Source organism: Mytilus edulis, chromosome 13 (assembly GCF_963676685.1).
Source record: "Mytilus edulis chromosome 13, xbMytEdul2.2, whole genome shotgun sequence".
In the NCBI taxonomy this organism is placed as follows: Eukaryota; Metazoa; Mollusca; class Bivalvia; order Mytilida; family Mytilidae; genus Mytilus; species Mytilus edulis.
In genome coordinates, this window is record NC_092356.1 from 47,243,432 (window position 1) to 47,269,720 (window position 26,289).

At 31.9% G+C, this 26,289-nt stretch overlaps 1 protein-coding gene across 1 annotated transcript; it reads right to left on the reverse strand.

The window, feature by feature from the left end:
* Positions 1 to 257: 257 nt before the first annotated feature.
* LOC139501820 (soluble guanylate cyclase 89Db-like) lies at positions 258 to 3,525 on the reverse strand. Its single transcript, XM_071291035.1, has 3 exons — positions 3,432 to 3,525; positions 1,536 to 1,627; positions 258 to 570 (listed from the first exon to the last, which is right to left on the reverse strand). Exons 1-3 carry the CDS (start codon positions 3,496 to 3,498, stop codon positions 451 to 453), a joined length of 279 nt encoding a protein of 92 aa, XP_071147136.1. The 5' UTR covers positions 3,499 to 3,525; the 3' UTR covers positions 258 to 450.
* Positions 3,526 to 26,289: the final 22,764 nt, after the last annotated feature.

A 26,289-nucleotide genomic window follows, 5' to 3' on the forward strand; every position in this document is an offset into this window, starting at 1 on the left:
CATATATATCTTTATTGGTCAGTTCTTTCAAAATTTGTTATATCCAGTATATTATTACATGAGAAAAAAATCTGTAATTTTTCTTATGATTCATCAGAATAAAGATGATCTCTTTGTTCATTCGTTCATTCAAGTATCCAACAAATCGTATTTTAATTAAATCTGTCAATAATTAAGTAATTAATCATTTTCGTCATCAATCAATTAATTATTAATTATTAATTAATTAATTTATTCATTCATTCATTCATTTCATTCATTTCATTCATTTCATTCATTTCATTCATTTCATTCATTTCATTCATTTCATTTCATTCATTTTTTATTCATTCATTTTTTATTCATTCATTCATGCATGCAAACATTCATACATTCAATCATTCGTTTGCTCATTGGTTCGTAGGTTGGTTCGTCCATTTGTTAATTCGTTCATGCATTTTAAACATATCATTATACATGTGCGAGTTGGCACCAGTTTTCATCTTGTTCATAGAGGACCCTTTCTGATGCTGGACTTCTGCTACCATGTCGATGACCAATTAACCAATATGTTTTCATCATTCCTTTACCCTGTAAACAAGAAACAGTTGCATAAATATAGGAAGATGTGGTATCAGTGCCAATGAGACAACTCGCCACCCAGTTATCCCCGTATTAGCCTTATTATTTGGTACGCCAGACTTTTAATGTGAATTGTTATCACAAGACTCAAGTCCTGTCATGTAATGTTTTAATTTAATGTTATATTTAAAATTGCCATAAAAGCAGGAGGCTTGGCATGCCACAAAACCAGGTTCAACCACCATTTATTTCTTGAAATTGCCTGTACCAAGTCGGGGAAATGGTCATTGTTATATTATAGTTCGTTTCTGTGTGTGTTACATTTTAATGTTGTGTTTCTGTTGTGTCGTAGATCTCCTCTTATATGTGATGTGTTTCCCTCAGTTTTAGTTTGTAACCCAGATTTATTTTTTTCTCAATTTATCTATGAATTTCGAACAGCGGTATACTACTGTTGCCTTAATTCATCAGTTGCGCTCAAATTAAGATAGTTCGATGGTCAAATTATTAACCTGGTCTCAAGTTGACTGTTGTTTGTGTGTTTGTGTGTTTGTGTGTTTGTTTTTTTTTCGATTTTAGCAATGATTTTTTTTCTTCTATCTTTGAACAGTCATTGTCCTCTCTTTCATTTAGACATATGAGCGTGAATGTGTATAAGTTTTGTCATCATTATGCAGCACATTGGAGGTTGTTTGTGAACTTATAAGTAATACATATCATCCTAATAACATGTTGCAGAAGTGCTGCATGTTTCTTTCCAAATTCCGTGAACCTATGTTCTAATTCATGGAAGTCAGTTTTATTGTGTCTGTAATAACAAAAAAATGCTTGCTTTATTTAATATGATAAATTCCGCATTTGTTATCAATCCTACTTTCAGCACGTTTTTAATTAACGCATTTAAAGAGACCTAACTACGACATAAAATAAAAGTGAAAGGTTGCATTTACTTTAATTCCTTTGGTTAAAGTTACCTTTATTGTCATTTCACCTCGTTCACGTATTAAAAGTTGTGGAAACTTTTCTAATGCTGTCTTTGTACTTGTTGACATTTGAATCATACATGCTATGGAAAAAAAGGAATCATAAAAAAATAAAAGTGTTATATACATTATAACTAGGTTCGATTAAACAATAACTTATTCGATTGTTGTGTTTCTATTAGTATTAGAATAACGGACAACAACAGATTGACCATCCATTTAATTCTTACCAGATGAATAAAAAAAGCTCCTCGAGAAGAATAGGACATTCTCTATATACATATACATGATATAATCTTTTATTGAAATCATTTCAATAATTTTGTTTGGACTTTCTTAGATAATCGTTTTCGTCTGTCTACTGCTTATATCTTGTTTATGAATTTAAATGATAAATTACAAACTCTATGTAGTTTATTAATGAATACTTGAGGGATGTAAAAAGAAATTTAACTTAGTTGTCTTGTCTTCACAATCTATAATGAAATATTTTATCGGTAGTATATATTGTTTGATACAAAACAAATCTTATATCTGCTGTTTTTGAAATATGTTTTGAAACTCAGAGAATTCAAATTGATAAATTGATTGATGTTTTTCACTACTTTCGGCACTATTGTGCTCTGTCACGGTAGGCTTAATTGTGTATTTTTTTTATATTTGTATCGGAATGAAAGACGGTATCAAATCATTGAAGTAAACAATGATAAACATGAATACATGAAATGCCTATCAATATTTTAGTTTTATTGGCTTCCAATCAATCTATTTCACCTACATAAAACTCAACCGAATCGGTTTGTATATGATATTTCGGGTTTCCTGATTTCAAATTCAATTGAACTTTTCAATTTTAACACCTAATTCATATTCACAATCTGTGTGCATAATGTTCTGAAAATATTACAGAAAATCTACGATGAAAGTACAAAGCACAAACGATATAAAAGTGTACTATTCAAGACAACAGTCGAAACTTAAAAGAGTCGAACACGCCATATGTTTTTAATGTTCTTCGCGTAAAAATCTGTATTCATTAGCTTCTCTGTAAAAATAAAATAACAAAAATACCGAACTCCAAATGACGCAATATGTCGGTGTTTATCTTTGCGACTTAATTCCTTGCGTATGATTAAATATCAAAGATTGCAAAGTAAGATTAATCAACTGGTTCCAATTGTCTACAACTGCTCTATCGATATTTATATATATATAGCTGTAGTATACCTTTGTGTAAGAAATCGACGTCTGATATTAGGTTTAAAAGTTAAAAAGACTATTTGTTCTATCTAAAATTTAAGTTAATTAACTTGTGTCGATTTCTTTTCTGATCTTTGATTTCCCTTAAATGCACTATGATAATATGTAAGTTATTTATGAAAAATATAGAAAAAAATCTTGAATATATTTTGATTTAAACAAATTATAATGTCTCTTTAACACTTTGATTTTGCTCGAGATCCTTACAAATTTAAGTATGTACAAAGTATCGGCATAAGTCTTTCAGAACTCCAGGTAATGATAATCTTCTATATTCGTACATATAAACGTAAAAAAGTAGATACAATTAAACTGCGTTTCAACTCCCCCCCCCCCCCCCCCCCCCCCCCATCTTAGTTCTGTTGATGAGTACGTTTTAGAACAGAGAAGAATGATGACAATGGGTCACTCTGACTCTTTTGTCGAAAAAAACCCTGTCGAAGCAAAGGCAAAAAAAAACCCCACCCCGAAATGAACAAACGATAAAACAAGAGTACATGCATATAAACCCCAACATTTTGGATGTATAAAACTATTAGATGGACATAAATCGGCTAACACATTTATTTTATAATTCCATATTTACAACATAATCTTAACACTTAGTTTACAGTATGTAAAACTCACGTTTACTTGTTGATTCCATTCTTGAAGCCACATTTACAGTATCACCAAACAAACAATACCGTGGCATTTTAGTTCCTACAACTCCAGCAACAACAGAACCTATAACATAAGTATACGAAAACTCATCAGTGATACCTGGATTGGCATTTGGTACTCCAGATGTGTATATATTATATTATATGGTTCATTTAAAAAAAAATCGTCAATATTTTTGTAAATATGACTTGTGAGGAAAATACAGTTTTATCATCATTTAAATTTTGGTATCCTGCATAGTGCAACGAAGGTTTACCTACTTACATACGAACAATAAGGTCTGCGGGTTTTCTTGGAAATCGTACTCAAAGCTCTAAAATGAACCCAAGCTGCATATTCCAACTCCAAAAATACCAAATTTCGTATCAAAATAGATATAGTTACAAAAATCTTACAATTTGCAACTATTAAAATAGAAAATACAAGGTAGATTTATATTAATATGCTTTAAATCAGAGACTGCATATGTCCACTACATAACGGTCAATTACATAACTATTGATCTAAATTTGTTATGTAGTGAACATTTTTGTTATGCAATTGCCCTTATCGTCATGAAGGTAGCAAAAATCAAAAATCAAAGTCGAACGTTAAACACTGTAATAACCGTAGTTAAAGTGTGTAGAAAAAAGTACATGTACTTTATAATATGTATTGAATAGGATATCAGTTATTGGTACTAAAACATTGAGGTATCATCATAATGCCGTCGTTGTGTAGTTGAGGTAACCGTAATTCTGTAATTTCTGTACAATATATTGTGAGGATACTGTTATATCATGTGGGGTGTTGGTATTATATTGTGATGGGAAGAACAGATTTTAGCATTGTTTCTTAAGACTGCATATTGTAGATTTTGTTCAGGTAAATTATAACGAGTTCATTAGCATATTTCAAATTGAATTGATCAACATTTTGCTTTTCCAATTTCTATCTATAATATGAACGGATTTTGTAAAAGATCCATTGAATGAAGTACAATGGTACCGTATATGTCAAAGAAAACATCGATCAACGGTATCAACATCAGACATATGTATCTGTATGCAAATCTAAATCTGACACTACCCTTACATTAAATTCTTTATAAGATATAAACCTTTATCACGTAAAAAACAATCGCGAATAAAATCTAGATGTTTATTTTTTTGTTTAGTGTCAAATGAAAAATTGCACTTAAACACATTACAGTACACTGAATATATATATATAGTTCTGCAACGTTTGTCAACCAGAACAATTAACGGAAAATATTGCCCTTCCATGTGAAACAGTATATGATGGATATATTAAAATATTTTTACTATCATGATTTTCACACATAGTCAGTATGCATGTGCGGTATCAAAATATGCAAAGATAAATATGCCTCCATGAACTATTTTTTTTCTCGAAATATGTCAGCTTATAATGTGCATGTTTATCTAAAAACACCAACAAAAATATTCAATACTTAAAAAAAAATCATCTTTTTGTTATTTTTGATATTTTTGATTTTCCACATTTGAAAATGCCTGTACCAAGTCAGGAATATGACAGTTGTTGTCTATTCGTTTGATGTGTTTTGTCATTTGATTTTGCCATGTGATTAGGGACTTTCATAATGAATTTCCCTCGGAGTACAGTATTTTTGTGATTTTACTTTTTGACCAGTGTACTTGTTGTTGTTAATTGGCCCATACTGTATGGGCCTTTCCGTTAATGCAATGAAAATACTATTAATAATTGGTGAAATCATACAATTATTTGTAATAAATAGTTATCAAAGGTACCAGGATTATAATTCAGTACGCCAGACGCGCGTTTCGTCTACATAAGACTCATCAGTGACGCTCATATCAAAATATATATAAAGCCAAACAATTACAAAGTTGAAGAGCATTGAGGATCCAAAATTCCAAAAAGTTGTGCCAAATTCGGCTAAGGAAATCTATGCCTGGAATAAGAAAATCCTTAGTTTTTCGAAAAATTTAAAATAAAGATCGTAGACAATTTTCTTGCTAATACAAAAGAATTTCTGCTGTAACGCTACAGATATTTGGCATATGGAAATTATTGACGATAGAAAAGTTATCATCCATCATTTACTTAATGTTTAATGCCCTGCAGTGAATTTCGAATACGTAAATATACCTTATATCCGTTTTCCGTTGTAACTACTCTAATATCACCTAACCGTTTTGATTTCTTTCGCGAGTTTCATATTTTTATCATTAACAACGCTTATCTGCTGCATGTGGTTGTCTTGTTTTTAATTAAATTGCTTCCTGGATATTATGTAAACTGATAAGGTTACTCTGTGCACAACACTCTTCAATTAATATAACGATTCAACTCAATTTTCTGTCAATGAGGCAAACTGAACTCGTCTGTTTATACAGACAAATGTGTCGTTTCTAACAATGATAATAATTCTGTTCTACATACTTGCAATTAATCCAAGAACATGGTAGGTTTAACTTACACGAGATATTGACCATTTACTTTCAATTTATATCAGATTTGTCAAAATAGTCATTCTCATAATGTTGAAAACAATGGACTCTAATAATGCTTTCAAACCCATACGTTTTTTTTTTTCGTTGAAAAAAACTTCTTGATTTTACTGTTGTTAATATATGCATGACACATTTCTAAATCCTATTTAGAAAGTAGTCGATACGGGCCTTATCTATCGTATCGATATTAAATTGTGTCTCCTCTGTTGTTTCGTTTTCTTAAATTATGTCAATAACAATTTTATGATATCTCATGCAGTCTATTTATAAGACTGAATTATACGAATACTAAAACATAACTACAGAGTATAGACATGATCTATCAATAAAGAACAAAAGAAGTCGTGAGCGTCCATAAAACACTTCAATCTTTCAATACAAAGTCATTTCTAGTTCTTTACTTTCCGTGAGAATGACCTTGGATGTCACTTCAATCTTTCAAAACAAAGTCATTTCTAGTTCCTTACTTTCCGTGAGAATGACCTTGGATGTCACTTCAATCTTTCAAAACAAAGTCATTTCTAGTTCTTTACTTTCCGTGAGAATGACCTTGGATGTCAGTTTTAATCTTAGAGATGTTATTTCTACTGTAAGACTTATAATCAAAGATTCAAATCAATATCAATCAATTAGTTAAGATTGTCTAAAACTGTTTTAAAACTTTCTTTGGTTTTCTATGTTGTGTCATGTGTACTATTGTTTGTCTGTTTGACTTTTTCATTTTTTAGCCATGGCGTTGCCAGTTTATTTTCGAGTTATGAGTTTGACTGTCCCTCTGGTATCTTTCGTCCCTCTTTTAAAACAGTAGCAAGCCAACAATATGACAGTTGTTTTCCATCTGTTAAATTTGGTTGAGCATTTGGTTTTGCCATTTTAGAATTTCCTTTTGAATTTTTCCATGGTTTTTTGTTGTTGTTACATTACTTTTTATCTGTTGATTTCAGTTTTTTTCGTCTTCTGATCAATAGAAAAAACAATATAAGGTTAAAAAGATTACAAAGGTGTATAGTCTACTGAAACGGTCAATCGACTCATGTGTTTCCTTACTATGAAATACTTTTGGTCTACTATAAAATTGAGAATGTAAATGGGGAATGTGTCAAAGAGACAACAACCCGACCAAATAAAAAACAACAGCAGAGGGTCACCAACAGGTCTTCAATGTAGCGAGAAATTCCCGCACCCGGAGGCGTCCTTCAGCTGGCCCCTAAACAAATATATACTAGTCCAGTGATAATGAACGCCATACTAATTTCCAAATTGTACAGAAGAAACTAAAATTAAAATAATACAAGACTAACAAAGGCCAGAGGCTCCTGACTTGGGACAGGCGCAAAAATGCGGCGGGGTTAAACATGTTTGTGAGATCTCAACCCTCCCCCTATACCTCTAACCAATGTAGTAAAGTAAACGCATAACAATACGCACATTAAAATTCAGTTCAAGAGAAATCTGAGTCTGATGTCAGAAGATGTAACCAAAGAAAATAAACAAAATGACAATAATACATAAATAACAACAGACTACTAGCAGTTAACTGACATGCCAGCTCCAGACTTCAATTAAACTGACTGAAAGATTATGATTTCATCATATGAACATCAGGCACAATCCTTCCCGTTAGGGGTTTAGTATCATACCATCATAACATATATGTGAAGAACATAACCCGTGTCATGCCAACAACTGTTTTTAGAATAAATGTGTTTAGTTCCGATGCAAAGACCTTATCAGTGACTCAATATTAACGCCAAAATATGCAATCTTTAATGACTTGACAACAGTATCGTAATTATATCCCTTCTTAATAAGTCTATTCAAAGGTTTTGTAAGTTTCTGAGGTGAATACTGACACCTTTGTGCTTTATAAAGAATATTACCATAAAAAATTGGATGTGAAATACCTGAACGTATTAGAAGTCTGCATGTTGAGCTATATTTACGAATAATGTCTTTATACCGATGATAAAATTTAGTAAATGTTTTGACTAGTTTGTGATATCGAAAACCCTGGTGTAATATTTTTCAGTAATACATAAATTTCTCTCGTTAAAATCTAAAACATTGTTACATACACGAGCGAATCGTACAAGTTGAGATATATAAACACCGTAAGATGGTGACAAGGGAACGTCACCATCTAAAACGGATAGTTAACGATAGGAAATGACAAATCATCCCTTTTATCATAAATTTTAGTATTATATGCATATATGTAAAGATCGAAGTATCTATAGCAAAATATTCCTCAGTGATTTACTGTTTGAGATCTTTTGACAATTTCAAACAGCACAAGATATATTTTCATCCATTTGTTGTTTGATTCGGTTTTTTTTTGCTAATTGTTCCTTATTTATGAGACCTTTCAGTAATTTTGTGGAATAAAGCTGAATGTGATTACATATTTATGGAATTATATAATTATTTGTAAAGAAAATCGTCGACTTAAACTTGTGTTCTAATTCGACTTATTTCCTCAAAATCAAATGATATGTAGTGTTGCATGCTGAAATCTGATTTAGCCGAACGATATCCACCATAGACACATTTCGAAAAAATAATAAAAGGAAATAAAATGTGCGCGTTTTTACTAACATAAGTCATGATGTAACTTTTGTTAAATAAGCCAGGTTTTATTTTTTATTAGAACCTAAAAGGAAAGACAGTAAAATGATAATTCCAAATGAAAGTCAACAGATGTTTTTAAAAATGACCCTGGTGTGAAATGAGTTAAGAGGAAATTGATACAATTCTTTTTCAACCTTATCATAGCGGGTACCGTACCAATAAGATTTATCGTTAATTGCTCTGTATATGAAATCATAAAATAATACTGAATGAACAATAAAAGTAGTCAGACAAACAAACTGTGAACGTTGATCGAATATAACCTTTACAATTATATATATACACCTCAACAAAAGTTAAGCAACACCTAAATGATTTTGCTTCTATTTTGTTTTAAAATTAAATTTGATACTGCTTTGTTTCCATATTTTTCATTTATCTATTGTTAATCGACAGGTAAGAATTTATGTATACATTTATTTCTATGTACCTTAAAAACAGGTATTATAAGCCTACATACAAGGCTTCCTTGCAAATTCATGCAATAAAATGTAACTGTAAACTGCAGACTACATTGTGCCAATTTACGTGCCCGTAAACCAGTCAAAAGACCATTGCTGTCTCGTAGACATCGTCAAGCTCGACATCATTGGTCACCACAATTTGTCTATTGGACTTTGAGAAAGTGGCTTGATTTCCATTGGACTGACGAGGGAAGATTCCTCCCTACATCATATTAATGGGCGCATGCGCCTATAGCGTCCTCCAAATACAGCATACAGGGAACAGCAAATCCTTGAAACTACATCGTTTGGTGGTGGGGTATGGCAGTTTGTTGATATTTTTTATTCGACTGCAAAATGGACCTTTATGTTTTGGATTGGAATATGACGGGTCAAAACCATCGCGATAACATTCTCCGGGATATCGTTGTACCAAATTTTGATAATCCTAATCTTGCAACTAGACCGATATTCATGGACGATAATGCTAGACTACACAGAGCACTCATTGTTTCAGAATATTTGCGACAGGAGGTAATTGACACAATTCCTTGGCCTGTCTGTCACTGTATATGAATCCAATTGAGCATGTCTGGGGTGAGATTGGTTGATCAGGATTCCAGTGTTGCAGAATTTACCTGAATTACGAGCAACCTTGATTGAAGAATCTGTGAGAACATTACGACACTTAGTTCAAAGCATGAGACGATGTGTGGATGATTTTTTTCGGAAGCGTGGATAATACACTCGCATCTGATCTTAATTGTAATTTAATGTATTCACAAACAGTCACTCTCGAGTTTTGAAAAGAATTGTGTGTATAGTGCACAGCACATTTAAAAAAAACAGTATAAGTTGAAACTTTTTATCTTGTATTTTAAGTTGCCATTTTACAACCATTTGCCCATAAAGAAATTGTCAAAAAATCAATCATGAAAACAGTAAAATCTTTCAAAACATTCTATATGTTATCTTATAAAAACACAAATTTAGTTCAATGTATAGATATTTCGATTAGTAATGAATTCATTAAAAAACTATTCTGGAAAATTATCAAGTGTTGCTTAACTTTTGGCGAGGTGAATATATATAATTAAACCATTGTGGTGACGTCAGCCTATTCATTTACTGTGGATTCTTTTTCTAGAATCAACGCTTTCGAAATCCGTCGCTGAAATGGAATCACCAAATTATATTCTATTGTTTTCTTGGTGTGTCTAATTTCATTAAGTTTGAATTGGTCAATTTACTGATTTCTGTTCACTAATGAAATTATTTTAAAAACTTACCTTTAATTTTTGTAATTTCTATATGCCTGCACTGGGAATCAAACCCGTCCACGAATTCTATTACGTGTTACTAACATCAACATATCGACGGAACCTCTCGGCTACGAATAGGTTACGATTTCATTGTCTAATTTATATATATAAATGAATATATGATATACATCGGTACAACGGACACACAGGGATTGTACCTTTATATATACAAAATAGCCAATTATGTAGTATGAGTTGATAGCCGCGAGGTTTCATGGTTGAGCTCAATGATTTAGAACTTGTCGGTTTAGGTTCGAATCCTTGTATTCTTTTGTTGTCCCTATTCTCTAGTTTTCCTGTTTTTGTTTCTTGTTTTGTAATTTATTGTGGATATTTTGTTTAATAAAAGCGAGTTTGATTGTTTATTATCGGATCATTGTTGGCTATTCAACATGTTTGAAACAAAATTGTTTACATTCAACGTGTCCATTTTTGTTTTATGAATTAATACATTATTATTTTATCTGTTTATTCGCATATTCCTATGCTAGAAATTATGATGTGCCTAGAATAAGGCTTCTTGTTAGAAATTTCGGACACATGCTTAATATACATCCTATATATATATATGTTATTTGTCAAGTTGTTGTCCCCGGCTTTGACATATTCCCCATTTTCATTCTCAATGTTATTAGAAATAAGATCAAATGCGTCTCAATTTGTCAAAACAGATAATATTCAGATGCCTAATAAATGAAGATCTTTAAGGACTGATTTATTGTGTTCTATTTGTATTGTTTAGACCATCTAATTGTGATATATGATGTATTGTAATACATCGTTTGTCACGATAACATGGTTATTTAAACTCACTCACTTACAATACCTTCTAATTAAGAATAGGCTTTAATTTTGAAAAGACATTAACACAATAGTTTAAGTTAAATATACAATGGATAAGCGTTGATTCATGAAAAACAAACCATTCGTTCTCCGGGCTCATGGTTTCGTTTTCAAGAATCAACGCTTATCCATTGTATCTATATCACAAAAATATGTTGTATGATTGCGAATTGTAAAACTCTTTACAAGATACCAACTGAAACATATATTAACAACTATAGGTCATCCAACGGCATTCAGCAATGATCAAAGCTCATATCGCATATAGTCAGATATTAAAGGACATAAAACGACAAATGTAAAACAATTCAAACAAAAAAATACGGCCTAATTTATGTACAAATATATGAATGAAATACAAATATGTAACATAATAACAAAAGACAACCACATAAATGTTTATAGTTCATATATATATTATTCATTTAGTCATATATGAACAAAAGTGTAATCTTTGTTGGAATACGACCTGTCGAAATATTAATGTCAATCCATTTAACAAAACGAACAACATTTAAAAAAAACTAAATGAAATATGTGTCGATCCACTATTTGCATTTATTATTATTATTCCTCGTTGTTATTCAAGCTACAGCTTGACTATTTTTATAATGATAAGGCAATTATATGCTGCCCATTTTAGTTTCCATTAAATTAACGATTCAGAGCTATTTACTGACAATGAAAAAAAATAATATATATACGTTCCTGAAATAGACCAATGCCATAGCATACTGTTGAACTAATTAAGGGACAGTAACGATGTATAGTCTCACATTCACGCATAGAGAAGTTGAGATTATGCCATAAATTTATCTTAACCTCTTGAACTTTATCAACACAATGTAATATACCTTACCTTGGTCTATGTGCATATTAAACAAAGGACACAGATGGATTCATGACAAAATTGTGCTTCGGTGATGGTAATGTGTTTGTAGATCTTAGTTTACTGAATATTCTTGCTGCTTACAATTATCTTTATATAATGAACTTTGCCCAGTAGTTACAGTGGAAACTATTTTGAAAGGTACGATAAGCTATTGCAACTGGCCTCCTATTTTCGTTGAAATTAGAATGCATAATATCCAAGAAACATGGCTTGATTTCTAAAGAGAAAAGTGTCGCATCTTACAAAAAGTCAGTATAACTTTTCTTTTTCCGTGTGAAAAAATTATCAAATACCTCTCTCTTTCTCATGAAAAATGTAAATTTTATGAAAATCCAAAGTTTTTCCATCCGTTTGAGCAAGTTTTAACTATGAGCGGACGCGAGAAACACGAAGATATTTCAATGTCAGTGGTGTTTGTTGTAAGTAAATAATTTTTAAATTCGTGGTACTCGCGTCCGCTCATGTTCAAAATTCAATAATTCTACACTGAAAATTCCTTGTTTTTACGGAAACGTCGATAATATGTGAACCAAGCACTGGAACGAACTTGCATTTCCGAATCTGCTCGAGTATCGTAATATTTTAATTCCTCAAGTGATCTTGATTGAGTTACAAAACTTTGATGCCGGGAAGAAAAAAAGCATTTTCGTTCTTTATCATGTTAACGGTTTTTTTTTTAAGTCAGGCAAAGTCATGAAAGGAACATGTGATTTTGCATCATTTTATTAAAGTGATAGTGGCAGTGTTGTCAAAGAATAACCAGCAAACTGTACATTCAACAACACTAAATGAATAAAGACACTACCAAATTATAACCCTTTTTATCCGTGTACATAGTACGTAAATGGCAACTGGAAATTTAAAATCGATTTCACTTGGAAACAAAATAAGAACCGAGACTACTTCCCCTGTCAATGGATTGTACAGGAAATTATTTGAAATATTTTTTTAAAAATAATTTTAAAGAAACAAAAATCTTAACTCATTAAATTTATTATAAATATTTTAAATAAATAATATGTATTAAAAAGAAATACTGAAAGGTTTAGATATAATTTTGAAACTTTAATTAAGTGTATGCAAATATTGTAAACCTTTGAAAAAATACAAAGTCAAATATGATACTATATAATAATCTCCACAAACTTCGACTTTCAAAATCCGAGGATACATTACAGATGCATATACTTATTTTTTTAAAACGAAAATCCATGCGTCTGCTCTCGTATATAAGCTGATCAGACAGCTGTTACTTGCTAAAAGCTGACATTACAACATGATAAAAGTTTCAGTTAAAAAAAAACATAATACTATCTTTTCTGTGATTATTTTATTTCTTTTCATTTTTTCTTTCTTAGAATCTGTTCTCTAATATAAAATAAAAGAAGAAGCTACTATGTGTGCGACTTGTTAATCGATAAAAAGGATAACATAACTAATTTTTGTAAAAGAAATAAATTGTTTTTTTGACACATTCCCTATCGATTCCATTCCAATTTAATAGACAATATATATTAAACTTATATTTTGTGTATCTTCTCAAGGGATGTAGAAAAGACATTTCCTTACTCAGAGAAGCACACATTGGACCTGTTAGATATTAATTAAGGAACAAAACGATTCAGTGTCTTTTTGTTTTTGGAATGTACAAGTACCCGACCACGTCCGATTATTTGTAATATTTGTATTTTTATTGATCTTAGCCTTTTTTTAACTGATTTTTATAGTTCGTGCTTATTGTTTTACTGTTACACCACTGTCCAAGGTTAGGGTGAGGTTTAAGATCCCGCTAACATGTTAAACCTGCCACATGTATGTATGTGCCTGTCCCAAGTCAGGAGCATGGAGTCAGTTTCACAAAAGAAAACTTACGACTAAGATTGATCGTGAGTCATGAACAATTCAGTATACTTACGATCATTCTTAGTCGTAAGTTTTTTTTTATGAATCGACTCCTGTAATTTAGTGGTTATCGTTTGCTTATGTGTTACATATTTGTTTTTGGTTAATTTTTGTCTGCATAGATTAGGCCGTTGGTTATCTCGTTTGAATCGTTTGACATTGTTATTTCAGGGCCTTTTATAACCAGACAATGCGGTATGGGCTTTGCTCATGTTGAAGGCCGTACGGTTGTTAATTTATGTGTCCTTTTGGTCTTTTGAATGGAGAGTTGTCCCATTGTCAACCATACGACATCTTCTTATTTATAATAAATGCATTGAACAAAATGACTAAAACCACTAGACTCCTATCATTTTCCGATTGCCCAAAGATAGATATGTTATTGTTCTATATTTTCATGATATATTCATCTTTTGTCTAAGATTAAAAATAAAACTGTAAAAGAATCCAAAGTCATCGCCCCCTATCCTCTCGGTCCCAGTTGAAAAATATCAATCAATTTAACAATAACAGTGTACAGTATGCGCCAATTGCAATTTACTCAATATTCTAAATAATAATATGAATAGTATTACTTTTTAATGCATAAAATTTATTTTATAACGAAACGGTTTTAAAAAAATGGATGTTTATGTTTATGAAAGTCAGGAGCCAAGTTTACACATCAATAATTCCCCAGTTGAAAAATATCAATATGTAGATCAATTTAACAATCACAGTTAACAGTATGCACCAATTTACTCAATGTTCTAAATAATAATATCAATGTTACTACTTTTTACTGCATAAAATTTATTTTACAACTCAGAGGTTTTCCAACTTTTAAATTAGTTTCTCTTTACCAAATGATATAAAACTTATACACATTGTTCATTACCACAAAACACAGATAGAGTTTGAATGTTGATGGCGCCACTTCTCCAGTTCAAAAGTTTTGCCCCTGTACTAAAAGCAAAATTGATGAATTGTTCGTTTCCGTTCTCTAACTTTAGTTTGCTTCAACCAAATGTTATGAAACTTATTGCTTATTACCACAAAACACAGACCCAGTATGAATTTTCGTGATTTCTTTTTTCTATTCTAGGGTTATGCTCCTTTACAAATGAAAAAAATGCTGATTTTTTTGTTTCCGATCTCTAACTTGAGTTTGTCTTAATTCAATATTATGAAATGCATATATATGATTCTTGCCACAAAACTCAGTTTAACAGTGGCGGATGCAGGAATTTTCGAAAGGGGGGGTGCTAGCCCAGGGCAAAGGGGGGTGCAGGGGGGTGCAAACATATGTCCCGATTCAAATCCATTGATCGGCCAAAATAAAGGGGGGGTGCGGACCCCCGGAACCCCCCCCTCTGGATCCGCCACTGGTTTAAGTTCAAATTTTAATAGCGTCACTTTTAAAGTTCTTGAGATATGTCTCTGTATAACTTTATATGTTAGCAGTGGAATCGACTGAGTCCCTATGCCAATGGACACATTCTCCATTTATTTAAGTTAAATTATTCAATCTTGGGGCAAAGAAAAAAATACGGAAATTAATTGAAACCTTATAGTCTTATATAACATTGTCTTTTCATCACATCATACTCAATTGATTTTGTTTTGAAAATAACAATAAAGAAAAAAATAAACATTGTGAAAACAGGGGGGAAGGGTACATGTCATAAGGCTGTTGTTAGCAGCAAAGAATCTTAGATTATCATACAGTATGCAAAACGAAAAAAAAATATGTCTCTGCTGTCTCTCTTTTATATGAAAATACATACTTAGATATGCATAAAAATTATTTTATCTGATTTGCGATGGTTGCTTAGCAAGATATTATATCGTGGATACGTTCCTGTGTAACCATGGAAACACTGAATTAAGAATTATATTAGAATTGCACATCTGCACTAATGGTACTCATAAATATCCTTTAGTTCCACCTTTCAAGCTTAAAAATTACACTCAGTGATACTAAACATCTTTTTAAATGTTCTTCAATGTTAACTTAAAACTAACTATACGTTGCTAAGGAAAACTCGGTTATGTTCTCCTTCGCTTGCTCATCAGAACATAAAACTTTTCTGATTACTTCAAAGACAACTAAAGACTTATGTGAATTGAGAGATGCACCAAAGCAGTTTTAATAAAACTTTTTTCAACAAAATGTTTCATTCATATCCAATATATTAGTCCAAATTGTATTAAATTATTTCAAAGTCCAAATTATCAACACAATTCTGGAATCACACAATCTACAAATATAAATAATATGAATTAGAACAAGAAAAAAATAAACTTCCATACAAAAACATTGTAATAAATAATATCTAAATATAACTGTAGAACTCGCTTTGGTGTTTTCTCGATAATTAGAAAAAGGCGCCAAAATAATTATATAAAGGTCTAGAACCGAATTACTTCTTATTACGCAAAGAAAGTAAATACAATTATTTTATTAAATAAGAAATATTATTATGTTCTCCTTCGCTTGCTCATCCGAACATAAAACTTTTCTGATTACTTCAAAGACAACTAAAGACTTATGTGAATTGAGAGATGCAACAAAGCAGTTCGACAAAACAAAGGTAAAAGTATAAATGTATAAATGTGTATTGTACGTGCTATTGACATTTAATAGTTAACTATAAATTCAAACTTTTGGAAACTGACAATCTATTTTTAAGGTTTTCTTTTATGTAACCGTCTTTAGCCAAATCCGTCTTCCAACGACCGTGTGATTGTAATAATCTTTCAGGGATGCGATTATGTGCAGCTTCTGAAACACCGCCGCTTCTTAAACTGTGTAGACCAAATTGTTCTTTTTTACAACCTACTTCTGAAAATGTGCTTAATAACAACTCTCGAGCTCGTGTGTATGACAATGGTTTGTTAGCTTTACACAAAATATGACTATTCCTGGACTTTAAAAAAGAAATAGCTCTAAAAATAAACTCATCTGAAGAATTGGAAATATTTGCTGCTTCCAAATATCTTTTTAACATTGCAACTGGACATAAATCAGAGTTAGTTTTTGCTATCACAACTACATTGCCTTGTCTGTAAACGTCGGTTTTGCTAGATACTATGGTGATTTCGACATGCGAATCGTAAAATCGTAAATTCGAAGCTTTTAAATGAGAAAGTTCACTGTATCTTAAAATTCCCGCATAACTCAAAAGGACTAAACAGCAAATTCTTAAGTCTGCTAAATTAGTAGATAAACCAAACTTGTCTATGACTCTCTTTATTATATCGTGAGTGATAGGTTCTTTCTTGTTAACTGGTTTTGATAAAAGTCTGACTCCACCTTCTAGAACTATTGACAAAAAATCACTTGTAAACACATTACTATACAGGTTTAAATCATGTTCCCATTTTATTCCATAAAAGCGCCATTTAAAACAGAAGATGAAACTTCGGATTGTATAAAAAATGATAAATAAACTGCAACTGTTATCACTGAAGCTGGCAGTGGACATAAATCGTAATTTGAACACCAAACGCTAAATCTTTTAAAAGCGTAAGAGTACTTTTTCACAGTGTTTTTGCTTTTGCTTGCTTCTGCTATATTAGGGAGTTTACTAGCAAAGTCACGTAATGACGGGTTTTGAATTGATTGCAAATCTTTCCAATACGAAAATTGAAATCTCTGAAAAGATATTTAAAACATTTTCAACAAAACTTAAGAACCGGAATGATATAAATAAATGTACGAAAAATTAATTAGCCAAAATTCAATTCAACAAAACGATTATCAAATATAAACAACAATAAAAGTATTTAAAAAAAATAAAATTATTTTACAACAAAAACTGAAAAGAAAATCCCAATAACATTATAGCTATTAATGCGTCTTTCGAACTATAAGTCGTCCATAAGATTTAACCCTATTTCAGGGAAAATACCTATAAAATATAGACCCTTCATGGGATGCTTGTAAATTGTTAATCTCAAAACGAGAAATCATGTCCCTTCACGGGCACAATGATAATTAAATACATTAGCCTCCTTTCAATATCCCTTCACGGGAAAAACCCATAACAGGTTATATATGGATAAGATTTTTACTCCTTCACGGAAAATCCTTCTTTTTAATATCCCTTCACGGGAAGACCCATAACGGGTAAAATAAATGATTGCAATTTTTATTCCGTCACGGAAAATCCCATCACAGGGTGCAAAACTAACAATACCCATAACGGGTGTATTTGCTGATCACTATTACGCCGGTTAGGTAGTAAAATCCAAGTATAATACTAACACATTAAAAGACAAACGATCTGCGACGAAAATACTATTAGGATCTGATCCTTTTTGAAAAAATCCTCTGGGCTGATTGTATTCTATGAATCTTTTAACGAATGAATGAAACGAGTTTTCTTTTAAAGACCATATGATTGGCCAAAAAACTGACGATGTCCATTTCGGCGTAACCAATACACTTTTACCTTGACACTTTGACAAATGTAATACTGACCTACTTATCAATCTAATAGGCGGAACGATCCAGCAATTATACAAAGACCAGTCGTATGCAAAAGCGTCAACACCTCCCGTTCCGGTGCACCAGTGGGGTGAGAAAAACATAGGTACTTTGTTATTATTAAAATCGGCGAAAACATCACAAGTAAAAGGGCCCCATAAATTGTTAAAATATTTAAAATGAATATCTGAAATCTGCCAATCGTCAAAATCAAAAATTTTAGAATAGAAATCGGCTATTTTGTTTTCTTCTCTTGGAACCCAGTCGACTTCTATTGAAATGTTATTTTGCACACACAAATTAAATATTTCTATTGCTAAAACTTGTAATTCGGCATTCATGCTCCCAGCTGTAATAATCCTGACAACGTTTTGGTTGTCTGTATAAATTTTTACCAAACGACCGTGAAAATATTTCATTAAAGAGTTTAAAGTTATCAAAACGGCTTTTAATTCTCTGTAAGTAGAACTCTTTTGTTTTTCTTCATATGTCCACATTTTGTGGACGACTTTCTTAAATGTCTCAACTGTATAACCTGCCGCTGCAAAACTGCTGGCATCAGTGTAAACTATTTTATCTGGCAAAAATTTATTCGAAAAAAGTGTTTTGGATTGTAATAATTCACAATTAGTGTGTCAAAAATTAATTTCGAAAATTGCGTTCGACGTTAGCAAAATCTGTTCGTCCCAATACCGGCCAGTGGTTATTAACATTAGCATAGTTCTGCTCATTATCCTGCAAATATTTCCTAAGCTAGGCATAAATGAAATAATTTTACCAGTAACTTTGGCTAGTTGTCTGGCTGTAGGTGAATCAGAATGTAAATAATTTATATCGTTTTTAAAGCGCTGGATTTTTTCGAGGGTAGCTCCAAAGTATGAGTGTTTAAAACCCATACAAATCCTAACCATATAAGCTTCTTTGTGGGTTGCCAAATACTTTTATCTTTATTTACAAAGAAACCAGAAGATTTCAGATCTTGCTTCATCTTATTAGCCAAATCATTACAAGAATCGAAATCGTGTTCCATACCCCAACCGTCGTCCAAATACATGACTACTCTAGAACCTTGTGAACGCCAATGCTTTACCAGAGGACGTAAAACTTTTGAAAAAACGTGAGCAGCTGTGGAGAGGCCAAAGGGTAAAGCGGAAAAAACGAAATATTTTGTAACGCCTTGTAATCTCCAAGAAAAACCTAAATAAGTTTTGTGGTCCTCGTGTATACTTATATGATGATACCCGGATGTAAGATCAGATTTAATCATGAAACCGTCTTTAATTACATAATTCATAGCTTCAGAAACTCCTTCAAATTTAAATTTTCTTTTTTCAATGAATTGATTGACGTGGCGTAGGTCAAGGATTAACCTTTCTTTACCTTTTACGTTTACTAATACCGTTAATGGGTTAACCACGTGAGGAATACAATGCTTACATTCTATTGCGGCTCCACAATCAAGCAACTTTTTGATCGCTGTCTCAACAAAACAAGCATGCTTAATAGCTGATATATTATTGGTTAACTGGGCTGTAGATGGATTTTCAAAGAAAGGAATTAAATAACCGCTTGAAATAACATTTAAAACGAAATTATTTGCTTGTAAAGTATCTTTCCATAATGCTAAATTATGATTAAGACTTCCAACTAAAAAAGTACTTGATGAACTGCTTAAATTTTTGTATTCATAATCCCGTTCTACTAAATTAGGTATGTACTTAACTGTTTTAGACTGGAGTCTTGAGGCTTTCTTTGGGCACTGGTAGGCAAAGTGTCCTTCAGCGTTGCAATAGAAACACTTGTCGCTCTTCTTTCCATCGTAGTATTCAGACTGGGAGTAAACATTCTGGGAATTGTTGGAAGATCTGCCTTTAAATGAGTCTTCTGGATGTGATATGCCAGGCCTACGAAAAAGATCACTATTTCCCTTGTCATTGCCGAACTCATTACTTCTGCTGTACGGACTGGTCCTCTGCTTGTCACGCGCTTTGTCTCTGCGTTTTGCCTTGGCTCTAGATTCTGCCTGACGCAACTTGGTGACATCTTCTGAATTGTCTGTAAGAGGGTCGTCCATGTGCTCCTCGACGACATCCCACCCGTACTTGTCGGCGATCCTTATTACCTTATTACGCTCTTTCAGGGCCTTTTCCGACCCCCCCCCCCCCCCAGCAACTTTAAAGCGTCTTCCAAGGAACCCCTCTCGATAAACGATTTTGTTTTGAAGATTTCGTCAAGGCGGAGAGAATTGAAGGAATGTTGCTTGCTATTTCCTTCAAACTTGACTTTCTGGGTGCGGGTTGGGGGACGGTTGGTGTTTTCAAATGCTTGAGTACTTAGCTTATGATCAATTTCGGAAACAATCTCATTTTTCTGTCTGGATAATGCTGCATCTAGCTTTGTTGAAAATAATGAAAGCGCATCCTCTGGAGAAAAGTGCTCGTCGGACCTTGGGACTGCTCGACTAGGCGTATCTCGAACGTCAGGTTCGTGCGAAAAATCTTCTTCGTCACTCATGGCTGCGCTGGTATTTAAATATATAACTGTATAACTCGCTTTGGTGTTTTCTCGATAATTAGAAAAAGGCGCCAAAATAATTATATAAAGGTCTAGAACCGAATTACTTCTTATTACGCAAAGAAAGTAAATACAATTATTTTATTAAATAAGAAATATTAGTTGATTTGACGGATTATATAGATACAAAATCATTTTTTTTTTCATGCAAACATTGTTTCCTAATATATCAATATAGGAGTCGACTTAAGGCCATATAAAAATATATGTGTGGTTTCAGTAACCCTACCGTCACTACTTTTTCGGCTTAAAAATAGCCTACCCTAAAGATTTTATTGTCATTTTTTATTAAGCACTGGTATGATGCGCATGTGTGAACTAAGGAAGACGTCTTTTTGAAAATTTATGATAAAAATATTGTGATTTTGGATTTAACTTGCAACACATTTGTGAAACTGACTTTGTTTTATGAACATTATAACTGATGAATCCCAAAAAGAGTGAAAAAATGGAAGAAAAAGGAAGAATTCAAAAGGACAAAACTCAAGTGGTGAGAAACCTAGTAAAATAAAACAGAAAACTATTCACACTGTTGATAAAGTTAACAAAAATGTAAAAAATGAGACCTGTAATATAAAGGAATGGCGAAAAATAACAATGTTAAAACAGCAGAAATGAACACTTATAATCCAAATTGTGACTCTCCTGTTTTACCAGCACCTAATTTTCAACATTTCCAAAATATGCAAAATATGCAAAATACGAATTTTAGCCAAATATCAGCAATGGTAGGTCTCTATCCGTGTACCCAAAAAGGACTGACAAATCCGTATATACAACCAATAATGCAGTCAACGATGAAACAAGCGTCAGAAACAAACAAAATCGATAACCTAATACAGAAAGTCGACCAAATGTTCCAAAAGATGAGCGTATCTTAAACGAGACAAACTTTTTATAGATGGTACCGAGTTTATAATCCCAGACGACGAAAACGAGCAACCGACAAATAGAAAACGTAATGCACAATAGACGTATGAACAGCAAGGGGCTAAACCTAAGAAGACCCTAAGAAGACCCCAAGATGGACATTCTCGACCAGGTCATAAATAGGTGAACCATGGAGGATCAGCTGATCGTAGTAAACGTGACTACTCTAGTGGAACTGACGACCTCTCGTGCAATAAAAAATCTCATATTGTACATAAAGATTATAATAACATTTGTCTTTAATCTTAAAACTATATGTAAACAGAAGTTGTTATATCGAGAATTTGAATCACTGTTAAATAATTATGACATTCTATGTTTAACAGAAACTAAATTAGATGACCTTGATGAAATACAATGTAATGACTTCATATTTCATCTTAGAACATACTCACCCCTCTCGTTCAATGAAAAGTCAGGTTTTTTTTCCTCTAATTTTCATAGTACATGGTTTTCCATGCACTATGAAATGCTATACATGAATGACTTTTCATTGTCAGTCAGTTAACTATGAAAGTGAACTCTTTTAAAATAGCTGCACTAACTAAGTGTACAATCCCCTAAGGCATTTTCCTTGGGAAAATAGACTACTGATTAAAGATAAAAGAACAAAGATTAAAATAAAAAAAAAATAGAATTTTGCAAAATTTCATGCATTTTGTAATGGTACACATATATAGAATACACAAAAAAAAAATTGGTAAGGATAAATAAAATGATATTTATTTAATTTATTTACCTTACATTTCTTTTTCTTTAAAAAACACAATATTGCCAGACTGCTGATATATAAAGCAAATGATTGTTTTCAGAGACACACAATACATTTAAATTTATCAATAAAAGGAAGCATGTAATGTTGAATGGTCTGAATTCTAATATTCATACAGAGAGTTTTATATTTATAAAAAAAAATCAAATTTCCAAGGGGATTTATATAACATTGTGTTGCTTTAAAAAAAATAAATCTAAAGATATAGAAGTATCAAATTTTACCTAAAGCAGACGAAAAACAATGTATCCTTCACAAACTATGTTAGTGATATTTCATTTCATCCATTGAAATGACCATTACCTATGTTTTATATTTTGTTCATTATAAAAAGTGAACTCTTAATTAGGTTTGAATATTACAATGGGAAAGTAGAGTTTTGTAAGGTCACTCGAAAGTGTGAATATGTTCTAAATTGGTCAGACAATACTTGGTCATGTTTTATGCCTTGGGCTTAAATCTTCATAAAACATGATCAAGTATTGCCTAACCTATAAATAAAAATCGAAAGAAATTTATTAACAAATCAGGTGGTATTGCCCTTGGGTATAAAAGTTATTTGGAAAGTTTTATTAAACCAATTACAACCGACTGTCAAATGTTCTTTGGTTCAGTATCGATAAAAAAAGTTTTTGATTCCCCGGAAAATGTTATATTTGGTATTGTTTATGTACCGCCTGAAAATAGTTCATATTCGTCGGTTGAGGCATTTAATGATATTGAAAGAGAATTTCATAAATTTAATGAAAATACAAACCTGATTTCTTTAGTTGGAGATTTTAATGCTCGAACGGGAAATTTAAGAGATTATATAGAAAATAATGATACAGAAGATTATTTTGTCAATAATGTTATAGATATCACAGAACTTACTGATATTAAAATTTTAGACGAATTGTGTATTCCAAAACATAGAACTAGTCCTGAAAGTATTCATTCATTCGTTAAAGTCAGAATGTTGCTCATATAGACTCAATGTAAAAAGTAAACACAAAATGAAAAAAATCCCTACCTACCTACCCTAACTTTTTTTCAGATGTAACTGGAACCACACATTCTTTTTTATTTGACCTAATATGAGTTGTATGAAAACATTTGAATTTTTCAGGTTTTTTTTTATTGATAACTTGGATAAAAAAGTACTTTTGTGTTGTCACAAGGCAACATTGTGGTTGCTAGGTTACTATTAAGAACTTTTTAAAATGATAGACCTAACAATAGTAAATATTCAAGTGTTTGGTAACACATTACCATTTATTTAATAATTCAGAAGTCTTTTCCTTGAGCAATTGCAATAAAAATGGATATTAAAGTTCGTTTTATAAAACCCGTTGCTAGGCAACCAAATAATCACATATACACAAAGTGTTAAAAAAAAATTTAAGTCACTAAGCATAGACTAATGGTGGATTGAATATGAAGTCACTTCAAGAGGGGGCCAAAAATGCCCCTTATCATACCTTGTCCTTTATGAAAATTCTTAAAAATTGACTTCAAAGAGCAATAACTTCTTAAAGGGGTCAATTGACCATTTTTATCATGTTGACTTATTTGTAGGTCTTATTTGCTGTATATTATGACTGTCTACAGTTTACCTCTATCTTTAATAATATTCAAGATAATAACCGAAAGCTGCAAAAATTTCTTAAAATTACCTATTCAGGCTGATTGGTCTGAAATTACAGGACAGATATTGACCTAAGGAACAATTTTATCCTGTCAGATTTGATAAAAATACTTTGGTTTCATAGATATGAGGCAAAACTGCGTTATGCCCTATGTACTTTGTTTTAACCATGTTAACTATCTTAGTTCGCGGGCGGGGTCATCGGACACATTTGTTACTCTAAATACCTAATTATAATTGAGGAAAAGTTTAGTTAAATTTGTCTTAGTAGTTTCTGAGGATAAAGTTTATTTAAAAGATCAAAAAAATTTACAAAAGAATGTTAAAAATTGACTATAAAGTACAATAATTCCTTAAGGGGTCAACTGACCATTTTGGTCGTTTAACTTATTTGTAGATTTTACTTTGCTGAACATTATTGCAGTTTACAGTTTATCTATATCTAAAATAATATTCAAGATAATAACAAAATAACGGCAAAATTTCCATCAAACTACCAATTCAGGGGCAGCAACCCAACAATGAATTGTCCGATTCATCTGAACATTACAGGGCAGATAGATTTTTACCTGATAAAAAAATGTACTACGTCAGATTTTCTCTCAATGCTTTGGTTTCAGGGATATAAGCTAACATCGGACGCCAAGTGATGAGAAAAGCCCACTTGGCTCTTTGTTTTAGGTGAGCTAAAAATAATACTCGATGTTTCCAAAATTATTTTGATACATTTGATGCTAAAAGCGAATGATTATTTTACCAAATTCCTTTCATTAATAATTTTAAAAAACATGCTAAAACTAATATCACAAAAATACTGAACTCCGAGGAAAATTCAAAAAAGAAATTCTCTAATCAAATGGCAAAATCAAAGCTCAAGCACATCAACCGAATGGATAACAACTGTCATATTCCGGACTTGGTACAGGAAATTTCTTAAATAAGAAAATAATGGATTAAACTTGGTTTAAAATTTCTCACTTGTATGATAGTTGCATCAAATTCTAATATATTGACAACGATGTGTGAAGCAAACAAACAAATATCACAGGTAAAAATGTCGGAAATAGAGGTACCGGTACAGCAGTTAACATTTTGTTAAAATCATCAACACTATTAAAACAAACAAAAAAATGTGAAAAAAAGCACACAATGGCATATAGACCAATCATAATCCCCCCAAAAAAAGACAATATTACACAAAGTGATCGTAGTACATTTTGTACGACAACACAACTACGGGATGTATAAGTACAAAGCCATGTCATATATATATCAAAGAAACAAAACACACATAAGTTAAAAGTATGTATTTGCATTCAGGTATTGCAGATAAAATTTATTCGTTCATAGTGTGTTAGTTTACGTTTTTTGGTTGAGTTAAGCCTTCCAATTGATATATTATCGTGTGTTTTTCTATGTTGTGATGTTATACTATTGTTACAGAAAAGGGAAAAAGTTTGGTACCATCAAAACGTTTAATCCCGCTGCAAATGCTTGCACCTGTCCTACGTCAGGAATATGATGTACATTAGTTGTCATTTGTTTATGTAATTTATACGTGTTTCCCGTTTCTCGTTTTTCATATAGAAGAGGGACAGTAAAACTCATAAATCTAAAACAAACTGACAACGCCATGGCTAAAAACAAAAAAGACAAACAAACAAAAGCACACATGACACAACAGAGAAAACTAAAGAATAAACAACACGAACCCCACCAAAAAACTAGGGGTGATTAAGACCGTTGGTTTTCCCGTTTGCATGGTTTTACACTTGTAATTGTTGGGGCCCTTTATAGCTTGTTGTTGGGTGTGAGCAAAGGCTCCGTTTTGAAGGCCATGCCTTGACCTATAATGGTTTTCTTTTATAAATTGTTATTTGTATGGATAGTTGTCTTATTGGCACTCATACCACATCTTCA